Source organism: Pelophylax lessonae (assembly GCF_965119305.1).
Source record: "Pelophylax lessonae genome assembly, chromosome: 3".
NCBI classification, from domain to species: domain Eukaryota; kingdom Metazoa; phylum Chordata; class Amphibia; order Anura; family Ranidae; genus Pelophylax; species Pelophylax lessonae.
Window position 1 is genome coordinate 315,877,633 of NC_138770.1, and position 16,000 is coordinate 315,893,632.

The 16,000-nt window shown below is 44.2% G+C and overlaps 1 protein-coding gene across 1 annotated transcript in view; it reads left to right on the forward strand.

Annotated features, from left to right (window-relative positions):
- The window catches only part of AP2M1 (adaptor related protein complex 2 subunit mu 1), a 36,970-nt gene that overhangs the window by 18,900 nt on the left and 2,070 nt on the right, over positions 1-16,000 (forward strand). Inside the window, exons 4-9 of the mRNA XM_082251898.1 lie at positions 1,908-2,043; positions 2,146-2,287; positions 2,718-2,837; positions 4,907-5,042; positions 5,131-5,228; positions 7,956-8,067. Of these exons, the coding sequence (XP_082108024.1) occupies positions 1,908-2,043; positions 2,146-2,287; positions 2,718-2,837; positions 4,907-5,042; positions 5,131-5,228; positions 7,956-8,067 (744 nt within the window). The remainder of the gene's footprint in view (positions 1-1,907; positions 2,044-2,145; positions 2,288-2,717; positions 2,838-4,906; positions 5,043-5,130; positions 5,229-7,955; positions 8,068-16,000) is intronic.

Here is a 16,000-nt window from a genome sequence, read left to right on the forward strand (position 1 = left end):
AGTGTGTGTATAACTTAACTCTGCAGGTTTGCTGGTGTGTTTTTTTTTTTTTTTTTTTTTTTTGGTTGGAACTCTTTTTTTTTTTTATATGTGCATTAGTTTTTATCTATTCCTGTCTAGCAGAGGTATTTGACACAAGTATGCTTGAACATGTTACAGGAAAAGTGAACGAAGTCTCCTCAGACCCAGTGTGAGGTTTCGTACCCTTGCCTGCAACATTTTCCAGAGCTTACGTGACAGGGTCGTATCCCCTCAAACCTTGTTTCTTTGCTATTCAAAAGCCTCTTGTGTGAATTGCTTACCATATTGTTTAAGCAGTATTAAACACAAAATCAAACCTTTTTTTTTTATTGGAGCTTACCAATTCTTTGTGGTGGCTGTATTCATTCTCTTTCGTAGGCTTTATTTTCTTTATTTTCACGTGTGATCTGGCCAGTAAATCTGCTGTTTTTTTTTTTTTTTTTTTTTAAAAACAACTTTCCTTTATCTCAAAGAGTTGCTGTAACTTAGTGTTGGCTGGAGTTTGGCTTCAGATTATTAGTGTATTTCAATCTGCTAGTACATCTAACACTCCCCTCCCCAGACAAACAATGCGATCTGCTGTGCCCCCTGCACTGTAATACAGGAAGTGTTAACTGGCCAGATCATGTAAAAACAAAGGGCGGAGGGGGGCTCGCCAAAAAAAAAAAAAAAAAATTTAGTGCAGCCACCACATGTAATGATTGAAGAGCTGCAATATATTACATATTTCGGTTTAATATTGCTTTAATGCTCAGTTGTGAATTGTGGTGCTCTTTAGTTTGAGAATACTAACTGCCTTAACCTGCCTCAGGTTGCAATCTATAACTCTAACTGTACTTCTCGTTTTTATTCCTGTTTCCTGACCTGATTGTCCACTCTTCCCACGTTTTGTACCCGTGTTGCTTCTCCTCTGCTTCGTGTGACTGGACATGTAGCATCAGGTAGGCGTGAGTGGAATGGAGTGGTGCTTACCTTGTTGGGCCCTCTGCTGTACCTTTCTGCCATATAGGCTTAAATAGAATACACCTTTTTCATCTATTTACATTGAAAGTTTCTTTTGTTATGATGGCTGCACTTTAGGGATCTCCAGGCTGTCTGCTGAAGTCTGTTTGCAAATATACCTGTTGTCAGACTACCCATAGGATAAAGCTGCTTGCCCATATTATGCCGTTTTAGGGCGCTAAGGCCAGAAGGTGACTATAAATTGTAATTTCCTGAAACTACACCCAGTGGTTTGTAAAATATTATTGGGGATCATGTGTACATCTATATTTTTCATTCTTGATAAAGCTGTGATAAAGCACAGATAAGTTGTGCTAAACATACTAAAATCCCATGCCTTGGATGTTTGGCATGTGTGTTTAGTAATCTCCCAGGTTAAAAAGAGTGCAAAGATTGGTGTATGAGAGGTACATACTCTTCTCATATGTGAAATCTTAGGGTGGAAATTCTACATTAACCTTTGATTACATCAAAGTATGCTTTATGGCGTTCACCCGTTTTCTGTTTAGACATGTTATTACTTTTAGTAGGGTGTTTGTTTCATTTTTTCCTGAAAGCAACTGATACGTGAAAAAACACCTCTGCATAACCTTTTGTGAAAAAATGCTGGGGTTTTTCCCCCTATAATTGCTTTTGTATTGATATTCAACATTTTTATACCTGATGGAATGAAGCCTAACAAATCACTACATTAGTGTGTTTAGCTATTGTTGGTGTATGAAGTGTCTAAAAGAATGTTCTGTTCTGTAGAAAGACACAAAGCATTCATCTTTTAAGCACTTTGTACAAGAGGAGATTATCAAGAGGAGATTATCAAGGTTATAACCAGTGCCAACCAGCACTAATATAACATGTTTGTGGTCTTCATATTCTCATCCCGTCAGACCAAGGAAGAGCAGTCTCAGATAACAAGCCAGGTGACAGGCCAGATTGGCTGGAGACGTGAAGGGATCAAATATCGTCGGAATGAGCTGTTCCTGGATGTACTGGAAAGTGTTAATTTGCTGATGTCACCCCAAGGTATACATTGTCTGCTAAAACAGAAGAAAATGTCAATGTTTAAAATTGTCTTTCATGCATCCCTAACTTTTTTTGCATGCCATTTCTATCTTTCTTTTTCAGGACAAGTTCTTAGTGCTCATGTATCTGGACGTGTTGTTATGAAGAGCTACTTGAGTGGTATGCCAGAGTGCAAATTTGGAATGAATGACAAAATCGTAATTGAGAAACAAGGCAAAGGAACTGCTGACGAGACGGGCAAAACGTGAGAAACAAAATTTGGGGATCTGATTAGTGTATTTTGTGCATAAACTACAACAGTCTATGCGTACTGGGAAAGCAAAAAATCCTCACCACACTCCAAACAAGCCCGATAGTCATGCAGGTGAAAGCAGCCTCAGCCAATGGACAGAGCTGTACTGAGGATGCTTTCACCTGCATGACGTGTCATTATTCTGAGTGTGTACATTTTTTCCTCCCAGTTTTGCGTATATATGGAACTGGGATGAGCTCTCTTAGCCTGAGCCAGCACCCATAATGTGAGTCTACCAAATGTGACAACCCAAGTTTCTCTGTTCAGGTTCAAATGGTTTACGCATAGCTTAGGTCATCTTGACTAATTTTAAATATTACTTAAAACAGTTTTATAATTGTTCATTTTTCTCCTGGTTAATGTAATGCCAATTCTTTTTCAGAGGGAAGCAATCGATTGCTATTGATGACTGTACATTCCATCAGTGTGTTCGCCTTAGCAAGTTTGATTCTGAGCGTAGCATCAGTTTTATACCGCCAGATGGGGAGTTTGAGCTCATGCGGTAAGGTTTACTGTTCCATATCCTACTGTCAATGTATAATTGTGTTGGTGTTCTTCAAGCAATCAGTGTTGCACTTTGTAACTGCATTATTAAAACTTAAGGATAACCTATAATGTTACTTTGGAAGGTGTAGCTATAAAACTAAATCATACCTATGTGAAATACTGCTTTGCCTTTACCGAATACATATAAATATTTTGATAAGTGATTGCCAAGTTCCACTGTCACTCTTGTACTCTGGATCCATACTTGTCTAAACATAAAGTTCCATGTCCCTTTTTAATGGGTTTTAAAGATGTCTAGGTCCCTTTTTCAGATGGAGTCCTAAACCCATTATTTAAAAAAAAATAAATACATTTATTACAGATTTAAAATCCTTAAATGTGGTGTGTTTTTTTTTTTTTTCTTTCTTGGATTTTCTCATGGTAATCTGGCCATTAACACACTTCTGTCTTAGGGATGTCTTCACTCAGGCAATGTTGCTGTCCCAGGTGTCTCTGTTGCCCCTCCATCCAATCTGGAAGAGGGTAGTGTTGGGTCCACTAGCGGATCTTGGTGGACTTGACTAAAGATAAACTCAGTCTAACTCTCCCTTTAGCAGTTACAGCAGCAGTTCATTCATTTTGGGATCAATATTTTACATAGATGAAGAATAAAAGCCGATCATTGTAAGCACTCCTGTCAGTGTTAAACGGTTTGTCTTGACCCTCTACCTGCCACTTTAGCGTGACCTGTTAATTCTTTCGGTGCAAGGGCTGTTTTTGCACATATTTAATCATTTGATCCCTAGGCCAGTTCGGACTCGTTTCGCACTTAAAAATCAGCATTTTTCTTTTTTGCTAGAAACCTACTTGGAAACCCCAAACAATATGCATTTTTTAAAGCAGAGACCCTAGATAAAGGTTGTTGCAATTTTTTTTATGCCGCTTGGCATAAAAGGGTTGCCGTCCACGCCTTATAGAAGTGATCAAGTGGCTGTATAGTCACTCTGATTTCTTCTACAATAAAGTGATCAGCCTATTACAAGCTGAAAATTTGATATCAGAATGATAGGTGCAGGCATCATCCTGATATAGCCACTTTAACCTGAGGATGTACGGGTACGTCTTATGGGGCCGAAGCGGATAAATCATTTTTGGTCTGAATAATACGTGAAACACCCAAAACATATATATTTTCTGAAAGCAAACTCCTTGGAGAATAAAATTATTTTTAGAAGTTCTAATTTTTTGTCCCTCAATATTGGCACAGTGGTTTACAAATTGCAAACATAATTGTAAACGTGCCACCACTTCCCCCTTGGTTCAGACTTACCAGATACGTTTGCCACACATTCTTGTTTTGCAAAATGAGCATTGTATCCCGCAGGGTTGAAGAAAGTAACCTCGATTATACAGCCATTGGCAGTGAATCATAAGTCATTAGTTTAGAAGAAAAAGAGCTCTATTAGTGCAATATGTATTAACACTAATTTATTTAAAAGGATCCTTAAAATATTACACTCTCACACATTTCCCAATATAAAAAAGCATATAATAAATCGTAAACTGGCACATCCCCATCCCGGTGGACACAGCATGAAGTTACTAGTATCTCACCCGACCGATGTAGCCCCACCGGAATTTTGCTTCCGGTTGCCGTATCCCTATTTTATACTTTTTGTTTAGATTATCTAAAGAGTGCAGAGTACAAGAGCATTGGCCTAAAAGTTTTTAGTGTTGCGTTAACGTTATGTATGTTTACCCTGATTCCTTATTCATCTTCCATTGAAGACATCCAGATTTTTTTCTCTCCAAGTATGTTGCTTTCAATGTCTGCACTGATGGTTGTTTATGACTTTCTAGAATAGATTTGCCCTTTGGAAAGTTCTATAATTGCTCTGCACTGATTTTATGTCCTAATCTAATGGATTATTTTGGTTTTATTGAAAACCATTCACTTGTGTTTACCTATGCCTCCTACATCCAAATTAAAATATACACACTACAGTGTGGAATATTTGTAGAGGTATTTTTTTTTTTTTTAATGGGTATAAAGGCAGAATATATAATTTTATTTTTCTGGTCTAGATATCGAACTACAAAGGACATCATCCTTCCATTCCGAGTTATTCCACTTGTTCGTGAGGTGGGGCGTACCAAGCTTGAGGTCAAGGTGGTCATAAAATCTAACTTTAAACCATCTCTTCTGGCTCAGAAAATTGAGGTGGGAATTATTTTGTTTAGACTGCATATTAAATTGAGCATGGCTAGGTATTTCACGTTATCTTTTGCATTTTGTTTGATTGTTTTAGGTTCGAATCCCCACACCACTCAACACAAGTGGAGTACAGGTCATATGTATGAAGGGGAAAGCCAAGTACAAAGCCAGTGAAAATGCCATTGTCTGGAAGTAAGTCGTAGTGTGTTTTTTTTTTTTTTTTTTTTTTTTGTTAACCACTTGATCTCAGATTCCCCCCCAACCAGGCCATTTTTTGCGATACGACACTGCGTTACTTTAACTGACAGTTGCGTGGTCATGCAGTAACTTTTTTTATTTTGCGCTATAAACAAAATTTTGAAAAAAAAAAAATAAAAAATTAAAATTTTTTACTAGTCTTTACTGCTATAGGACATGCACATCCAATAAAAAAAAAAAAAAATTAAGAAAAATCAAATTTCTTCATCAACTTGGGTCAATATGTATTCTGTTACATATTTTTGGTAAAAAAAAAATCCCAACAAGTGTTATTGGTTTGTGCAAAAGTTATAGCCTTTACAAACTATGGAAATTTTTATTTTTTATTTTTTTTTTTCTTGGTAATGGCCTGCAATCAGCAACTTATGACGGGACTGCGATATTGTGGTGGACAGTCAGCCTAATGACCCTGGCTGGGAAGGGGTTAAACAATCAAAGGGTTAATGGTGTTCCTAGCCAGATGTTGTGTGTACTATGGGAGGTGCTTTTACAAGGGGAAGATATGGATTCATGTCCTTGCTTTGCAGGAACACAGGATCCATGCATTCCCTTCTATCAGATTGGCAGCCACCCTCGGTGCAGATCAGCTCCCACTATGTATAATCACAGCTGGAGCGGGCTGCTGGCAGCAGGCATGCACGCCCCCAACTTAGAAGTGTTTGGATCATGTACTAGGTAGTAGGTACGTGATCCAGTGCAGCAGTGCCACCTTGCCGCCGTATATTTTAGTTATACAGTCAGCAAGTGGTTAAACAAAAAATTTCAAGCTAAAACCTAGGCATCGTGATTTTGATATCTGTGAGCGTGTTTACTTTTTCTTTAATCTGCGTAAAGGTTTTGCTTTTACTTGTGGGTTTCTGTACAGCTTCTGCGGTTCTTCCGCTCCCTGCGGACAATGGAAGGTATTTAAAAACCCATGGGTAGAAGCTGTTGATTGCAGGTGCCAAGTTATGCTCTTTTCTTTAGAGGCATGTCTGCAGATATAGCATGTGGGCCCAGAGTTAATTTCAGTGTTGGAGGAGAACTGTTTTTTTTTTTTTCTCTTTAGGTAACTTCTGAATCCGATGGTTCTCATGAGTTTATTTAGGGGTTACATATTTTTCTTTTTTCTTTCAACAAGTTCTTTATTATAATAAATCAAAACAGGAACTATACAACATTATACAATACACATCTTAAAATTTTAAGGAATGAGTAAACCAGACTAGAGTACATATGTCAAACGAAGGTTCATATAAAGGAACCTGTACTGCAATTAAAGGAAGCCGAGGAACACAATACAAGTAGACTGATATCTGTCATTTTGTACATACTACTAGTAATATACGTTACTGATACGTCCCATCCCTAGGGAAGAAAAGGAAGCAGAGGAAACACAGAGTGAAAACAAACAGCTGCAACACTCCCTGAAATTAAAACGATCACTTATATGGCTTTATTCAGATGGCATACACGTCTCCGGGGCCGGAACCCACCTATCCCATATCTTATTATACTTGGATACACTTCCTCTATGGGAATAGATCAGTTTTTTATAGGGCAAGGTTACATTGACCTCCCGGAGCCAGTCCCGTAGAGATGGAGGTGAATCTCTCATCCAGCGGCGGGCCAGACACTTCCTAGCAAGAAACAGTGTCTCATGTAAAAACAGAGTGGTATATTTATCTATACTAGCATCAGGGGGTATTCCTAGTAGACAGAATTTCGGGACCAGGGTCAAAGGGGACCCCATGGTATCATGTATAAATCTAACCACCTGCTCCCAAAAGCCCTGGACCTCTGTACATGTCCAGAGCAAATGGTAAAAGGTGCCACGCTCCACCCTGCACATGGGACACTGACCAGTAGCCTCGCTACGATAGGTAGCCACCACAGCCGGTGTCAGGTAAGCTCTATGGAGGATATATAATTGAGTCAGACGATCCGAGAGTTTCGGAGAAACCGATTTGCAGTTATCTAAGGCATCCCCCCATTCCTTATCCTCAAGCGTCCCGATGTCTCCCTCCCATTTAGTCTTGATGGCATACGCCAAAACCGTTGATTCTGGCAAAAGGAGTGCATTATACATATATGAAATAAGTTGTTTAGATTCAGAGCCCATTACCACCTCCAAGACCGGGATTGAGGTCAATTCTTGAATAGGACGGGGAAATTGAACTGCGAAGGCGTGCCTAAGCTGCAAATACCTAAAATACATATGATTAGGGAGATCGTATTGCCCTTTTAACTCATCAAAAGATTGGAGAACACCATTGGTAAGTATATCAACCAAATAGGAAATTCCATAATGGGCCCACACATGTGCATCCGGAATAGAGGCACACTCACAGAGACTGGTATTATGCCACAGCGGCGTATATGCATGTAGCAAGGGTATATCCAATTTGGTTGACACCACTTCCCATATTCGCCTATACTGATATAGCATAGAGGTCTTATCCCCACGGGTTTCAGCCCCCCGTACGCCCACCAGAATCAAGGATAAAGGTTCAACTAATGCATGGGCCCATACAGGGGCTAGAAGGGCCAGGAATCTCTCCCTATCAAAACTATACATATTTGTACTTACATATTTTTCTTAATGTAAATGTGTATGTGTAATATATATAGTTAGCGCTTCGCACTAAAAAAATATATATATTTTTTTTTTTCCTTCTTGAGGATAAAACGGATGGCAGGAATGAAGGAATCTCAGATCAGTGCTGAGATCGAGCTTTTGCCAACCAATGATAAAAAGAAGTGGGCCCGCCCTCCTATTTCCATGAACTTTGAGGTGAGTATAATGGATGTAAATAGTTTTCAGAAACTATTGTATGGTGATTAGTGTAAGAGCGGATATCGTTTTTAAAAGCTTGAGCCTTCCCTGCAGGATTAAAAAAAAAAAAAGGTAGCCATTACTGCTGCTGTTTAAAACAATTTAGAGGCACGAAACGGTAAATTCCTCTTTAACAAATGACGGTGGAAAAAAATTGCCAAAGAGAATCTCACCAGGTTCGCTATATTCAGACATGCGTAGTATTGGTAAAAGGAATGGAAGTGCATAAACTGCAATTTCTGACATAATACATTTTTTTTTTTTTTTTTTTTTACAATTCAAACGGTTCCTTTATTGAAATATTCGGAATGACACATTCATAAGTTGGACAGCATATATACGTCAGTAAAAACAGCCAACAAAGTGCATTAACAGTGTTGACCGAAACATTACAGCAAAGCAGGGCATAAGCAACAAGCCTTCCCACGCCCTCAGGCCCAGGAGCGACAGCAGGTAGGCCGCCTAGACTAGCCCGAAGGGGCCAGCCAAGGCTGCCACACCCGATCAAATTTTTTTAGAGGAATTTCTCAACATGTAAGTCATCTTATATAATGGCAAAACCTCATCAATAGAGTGCTCCCAGGAAACCACCGAGGGGGGAGAAGGAGCAATCCATTTCAGAACAATTTCCCTTTTGGCATAATACAATAAATAAGTGATTAACAGTTTAGTGGGTCTGGGTCTCTGATCATCGTCCATAATGCCCAACTGGGCCAAATCGGCGAGACCTGGAGAGCTATCCCCAACCTGTGATTAATGACATCAAAAACTTGCAACCAAAATAGGGCCACCTTAGGGCATTCCCAAAACATATATAAGTAAGTTCCCACATTGGTAAGGCAACGCGGGCAGTTTGGAGATCTCTGAGGGAAAATTCTGTGTAGCCTCTGGGGGGTATAGTAGATTCTATGCAGAAATTTGGTCTGAATCAAACGGTCTCTGGCAGAAATCATCAACTTTGTACCAGTCTCAAAACAGTCCTCCCAATCGTCCCTATCAAGACCGGGCAAATCCTCCTTCCACATATCCCACAATTTATCCATTCTAGGAGAATGTGAACACTGCAGGTTAAGGTAAAGAGAGGATAGCGGCTTGGCCAAAAGTTCATGAGCAAGCAGGTCCATTACCAGAGTAACATTTTCAGGGAACTGAGCCCGAAGTGCATGTCGCAACTGCAGATACCTAAAATACATCCAGCTAGGCAGGCCCTTCGAAGATCAGGAAAGGGGAGAATGGAGCCTCCGGGGCACACATCTCGGAGGGTCCGCACGTCAAACCGCGCCCACAGCTGAGGATCCGGCAGAGACACCAGATGCCCCAGATTAGGATTCCCCCCACAGAGGGCAAACCGGCGACCACTGAGTAGGGGATAGAAACCTTCGTCTCGCCGCCACCCACACCCGCAACCTCACCCTAGTAGATTGAAGAGCCGGGGGACAGGCCCGAAGTCCCCTGTACACCAGATTACTAAGGCCCTGCAGAGAACCCAACAGAGCAGCCTCCATACAAACCGCTGCATTCCCCCTTGATTGTGCATACCACCAGCCAACGGTGACCAGCACCGCCGCCCAGTAGTAGGTCCGGTAATCAGGCATAGCAGGTCCACCACAACTCGACGGAAGACACAGAGTAGATCTAGCTAAGCGGGGAGACTTCCCCACCCAGATAAAGGAATCACACAGCTATCGATAGCCCTAAAAAAGGAGGCAGGTAACCAGACAGGACAGTCATCTTGAGCAAATTAATTCTACCCATAAGATTCAGAGGCAGAGAGGCCCAAAGGGCACATCTGTCCCGGAGGTGAGCCACAAGGGGATCAAGGTTCAGAGATCTAAAGGAGGTCGGGTCCCGCCACACCTCGATACCCAGATAGCGAAATTGGTCCACCCAGCGCAAGGGGGTCGGGGCTGAGGCCGCCCTAGCCCCCCGGGTCCAGGGGGTACAAAATCGACTTTAACCAGTTGATACGCACACCGGAAAAACGACCATACCCATCGAAAATCTCAAGGGCAGCCCCCAGGGAAGCATTAGCATCATGTAGATATAAAAGTGCGTCATCCGTATATAGGGAGATCTTTTCCTCTAGGGGGCCCACCCGCAGACCCACCACGGAGGGGGAACTCCTAATCAGGATCGCCAGAGGCTCGAGAGCCAGTGCAAACAAGGATGGCGAAAGAGGGCAACCCTGCCGAGTACCCCTCCGCAGAGGGAAAGAGCCTGAGATCCCACCAGAAGTACGAACCCAACCAGTGGGCAAGTGATAAAGCATAGTCAGCCAAGTGAGAAAATTTGGGCCGAAACCAAACCGCCGCAGAACCTCCCACAAGAACCCCCACTCAACCGAGTCAAAAGCCTTCTCGGCATCAAGAGAGGCTATAACTTGCTGCCCAGGATCAACATGGTCAGCCACTAGATCAGGAAAAGTCGCCTTAAATTAATATCTGTACCTTTACCTGGCATGAAACCCGTCTGGTCCGCCTGCACCAGCACATCAAGTACCCCCGCCACTCTACGAGCCAATACCTTAGCCAGAATTTTGGCATCAACATTAATCAGAGAGATTGGCCGGTACGAGGCACCATCCTCCGGGTCCTTCCCAGGCTTGGGAACCAGTATGATCACCGCCTCCCGCATAGACACTGGGAGAGAGCCCTGAGTGAAACTATGCTCAAACAGGGAGACCAGACGGGGGGCCAGAAATTCCTGATATCCCACATACACCTCCGTGGGGATGCCATCAGCTCCAGGGGTCTTACCAGATTGCAGGAGTCCAAGAGCCTCCTGCACCTCCAAGGTGATGGCAGCCTCCAAGGCATCCCTAACCTCAATGTCCAGCACAGGGAAGTCAACCCGATCCAGATAGGAACCCAGCTCGGCATCAGAGTAATCCACTCTGGAGGAGTAAAGGGTTTCATAAAAGGGCTGAAAACGGACAGTAATGTCCCCCGGGGAACGGAGAAGCCCTCCATCCACCGCTCTAATCCCACTGATATGAACCGACGGGGTAAAACCCTTCGCCAGCCACGCCAGGAGTTTCCCATTCTTATTGCCGTATTCATTAACCCATTGGGCCGAAGATGGCATAGATTTACGAGTCAACTCAACCCGTATCAGATGGACCTCACGAAGAGCACACTGCCAGAGACCGTAAGTAGTCGAAGAGGGGTCCGCCACGTAGGCCTCCTCCCTCACCCGCACCTTCTCCTCCCGTTCTCCCAGAGATCTCTCGGAGGCCCTACGCACCTCAGCAATTCGTAACCCATATTCACCCCGGAGCCAGGACTTAAAGGAGTCCCAAAGGATGATCGGGTCAGCAGTATCCTCATTAGTTTGCCAAAAATGACCGATCTCCTCCTGGACACGCTCGTGTACCACCGTGTGTGGCCCAGAACTGGGAGAGCCGCCACAGACCCCCACCCGAGGGACCCCCCCCCCCCCCCCCCGCAGCAACACCCGCAGTGGCGCATGATCAGAAATCCACCTGGCCAGGATAGATGCCTCCGACACCCTGCGCAAGGCAGAGTGGGATGCAAACGCCAGGTCTATCCGGGACAGGGACCGATGAGACGCCGAATGGCAGGTGAACACACGGGACGTAGGATGGAAGGGACGCCAGACATCCGTCAGCGCAAAAGCCTCCGCCCCAAATCACCCAGTAGAAGAACATCGTCCACCCCATAGCGAAGGGCCACCTCCATGATCTGAGTGAGGAGGGGGACCTCTGCAGGAGGAAGAAGATACTGCCCCACCACCACCAAAGGAGCCCCTGCAATAAGAGCGTGTAGAATCACATAATGACCCTTGGGGTCAGTGCACAGATCCAATAACGTGAAAGGTAGCGATTTATGAATCAGGACACTGACACCCCTGGCGTAACTGGAATGCACGGAGTGATAGTGCGTCCCAACCCAGGCACTTCTCAGACCCAGAACCTTAGATCCTAAAAGATGGGTTTCTTGCAGTATACATATGTGGGGGGAAACCTTACGTAAATAGTTGAAAACAAGGGACCGCTTCACAGCCGAACCAAGACCCCGAACATTCCAGGAGAGAATAGAGATATCAGACATCACAGAGTAAGTAAGGGAAAAGCAGGATGACAAACAGAGGGAGGGCAGAGAGGGAACAGAGACAAGCAGTGCAGGAAAGGAACAGCAAAAGAGCTTTAGGTATTCCTCCCCCAGGGCCGGAGAAACGCATTAGAACCATCAACCAACATATATGTGTCAAGTCCATAAAAAAAGGAACAAATGTTAATAACCCAAAAAAACAACCAGAGGTCCAACGGGACCTCCATCGGGCCAAAATCAGCCAAGAACCCCTTCCCCCCCCCCCCCCCCCCACCCCGCGGACCCCCTAAAACACAGGGCCGCCTGAATCCCAAACCAATGGCCCGAGGGCAGAAAAAAAGTTAGGAGGCACATGGCTAGCCGGACCGCCTCGGAAAATCCCGGAGCCCCGGGATCCCAGATGGAGCAGACGGTCCGGAGTTACTGAGGCAGTCTATCCCACAAGGAGGTGCCAACCGGCAATAGTTGTCAGAGTTCAGCAAACGTTCACCTGGACAAGCCAGGGGCACACACTTAAAGCAGAAGGAGTTCCAATAAAAAAAGAAAAAAGGGAGGGAATGAAAAAGCTAAAATCCATGGATGGGGGCATGAAAGCAGAAGAACAATGGTATCCATAACTGGACAGCAACCAGGCGATTGCAGCTTCGTGGTCAGTCCCCGGCCCACAGTCTTCGAGGGTAACAGCCCAACCTCACAACAGGTGAGTATCCGCAAAAGACCAGGGACATCCAATCCGGGTGACGACAACAGTTACCTGTTCACCGCAGCGAGGGACACCCAGGATCCAGAGACTTCACAGCCGCATGGAACAGGAGAAAAAACACGGAGGTACAGCCAGATTCCTAGGGATGTCCATCAGCTTCTGTCCTGAGCGGGAAGGGTATCCAACCAGGCAGCCGCATCTTTAGGGGAATGGAAGAAGCGCACCGACTCACCATCCACCACTCTCAGCTTGGCAGGAAAAAGGACGCTGTACTTGATCCTCCGAGAGCGCAGGGAGGCCTTCACTGTAGGACTTACGCAGCTTTTGCGTTTCCACCGAATAATCCGGGAACAGCATCAGGCGGTTGTTCTGGAATCGGAGCTCTCTCAGAGCCCTCGCTGCCCGGAGGATTTCATCCCTATCTCGGAAATTGAGAAGCCGCAGGATTAGGGTACGCGGGGGGGATCCGGGCCGACCCGGCTGGGGCGGGACCCGGTGCGCTCGTTCAACCGTGAAGTGCGGGGACAGGTGGGCTGCAGGTAGTAGGCCCCGAAACAGGTCTTCCACGAACGTAGTGGCATCCTTGCCCTCCGCCCCCTCTGCCAGGCCGATAATACGGATGTTGTTCTGCCTGCATAGATTCTCTGCATCCTCAGCCCTAAATTCCAAAGTTTTCACCTTGGTCTGCAGAGTACGGATGGCCGCAGAGTGTTCCGCCACCTGTCCCACACGCCCCTCCACCTCAGTCACCCGAGTCCTCATTTTATCAAGGTCCTGCCGGATCAGACTGACAGCCAACTGCACAGCCTCAATCTTATTAGTAAGAGCCGCCTGGCAGGCCGAGATAGCCGGAATGCCCGGAGGCTGTGCCGGCAGGGCCTCCCGCTCCTCCGTCCGAGACGCCATCTTGGCACGCAGTACCGGGCCGCCACCACTCGAGGCCGCCACGGGAGAAAGGGCCGGGATCAATGGAGGAAAGTGAAGCTTCTTCCCGCCCTTCGTCCGCCCCGAGGTTCTGGACGGCATCCTCAGCCAGAAGAGCCGTAGCAGGTGAGGATCAGTTAGGTTTGCACCGAGAAAAGAGCCGGGATATCAGCAGAGCTCCAGGGAAGACGTCTGCTCACGCCGCCATCTTAGCCACGCCCCTCTGACATAATAATTTTAGCTGTTCAGCCCCAGACTGGTCATAGTATTAAGAACTCGGTGACTAACCTAGGGTGGAAACTCTGAACTTTTGTCCTGCATACTTGCTGCAATCAGAGACTTTCTAGAGTAAAGTTGTGTTTTTTTTATTTTTATTTTTTTTTTAAAATTCCGAAACGTTCAACATGCATATATGGCAGAAAGTCATACAGGTGTACGGCAATGAAATTCACTAGAGTACATGGCATAATACAACAGCATGCTTGGATTACACATCCAGGGCATTTTGGTATATTACCAAGCCAAATGCCATGTACTACTAGGAAACCGGTAGCAACTAAAAGCTATTGAAAAAGAGAAAATCAATTACTGCTGGTGACAGGTGGTGTATACTTTCCTCTCTAGGAGAAACTTAGGAGAAACTTAACACAATATTATGCACAGGCATAAATGTGTAGAAAATAATTAGGGAAGAGGGAAAGAGATCCCATCCAGTACCAGGAGAACCACCCCACAGACCTCCCTGGGATTAGGCAGAAGACTCCATACGAGTTTAATTCCACATATCACCAGAAACGAATGGCAATCATCCTGACCAAATTTTTTCGAATTTTGAAGGACAGCCCTGAGTTCAACCCGAAGCTGGAGGGTGGTAGGAGAATATTCCTTCTTGTGAATTGCTAGACCTGTATTTACATAGAAAAATAAGAGCAGTGTGTGTGTGTTTTTTTTTTTTTTTTTTTTTTTTTTTTTTTTTTTAACCATGCATTTTCTGCTGCAAAGCCATGTAGTTGAGGTACAGATATTGGGAGAACGCCAACTTCTCCAAAAATTGAGTAACAGTGGACCAGAAACTTCTAATCCTGGGACACCCCCAGATTATATGAAAAGTCCCTAGATGTTGACAACGTGGGCAATATGGAGAGTCCAGTTTGCCCATTTTTTAAATAAACTACTGGGAGTATAATAAAGTTGGAAAGACCATGACGGCCTGGACTTTTAAAAAATCTGCAGTAGCTGCTCCCACATTTTCTTTTCAGGTTCACTTTAAAACATTATAGTAAATTCACTCTGAATATTGTGAATAAAAATGAAATATACAGAGCACAAGGGTAGTGGTATAGACTTCCAAGTAGATACCAGACAATCTCCTTTAAAGTGGGCCCAAAGAACACGGTTACAATCTCATCCGGTTGTTGTTGTTTTTGTTTTTTTTTTTTTTTTTTTTTTTTTTGAGAAGTCTCGCCTTGCTGCCCTCATAAGACTGGGGAAATCTGGAAACACAAACAATAAAGCAAATAAGGGGGCACGCTGGCCTGGTGCATTTTTTCTAAAAACATAATTTTATTTTGAAAAAGTGGTACAATACTTGCCACATGACAAATGCATCAAAAGCTCAAAACTGAGTAGAATACCATTTTTATAAAATAAAAATTAAGTTTTAAGGATAATGCAGTGCCCTCCCGGTTTTCTGATTTATGCTTTTAGTTTTGGGTTATAGACTGTAAGCTGCTTTGAGCTATAATAGATCTAACTAGAAGGCACGTTCATTTAAAACGTCACCTCAAGTAATTTGACCCCTCTTTCCTCCAGCCCTTTAGGGTTTTCTACACTAGAGGGATTTCCTGGGATTATTTATTGTGTTATCACACTAACAGCCAGCCAGAGTAATCACATTATTGGGAACCTGTGCTACAAAACAGTCCATAAAGACCTGGATGAGCGAGTTTGGGGTGGAGGAACTTGACTGGCCTGAGTCCTCACCTCAACCCGATGGAACACCTTTGGGATGAATTAGAGCAGAGAATGCGGGCCAGGCCTTCTCATCCAACATCAGTGCCTGACTGCACAAATGCACTTCTGGAAAGATGGTCGAACATTCCCATGGACACACTCCTAAACCTTGTGGACAGCCTTCCCAGTAGAGTTGAAGCTGTTATAGCTGCAAAGAGTGGGCCAACTTAATATTGAACCT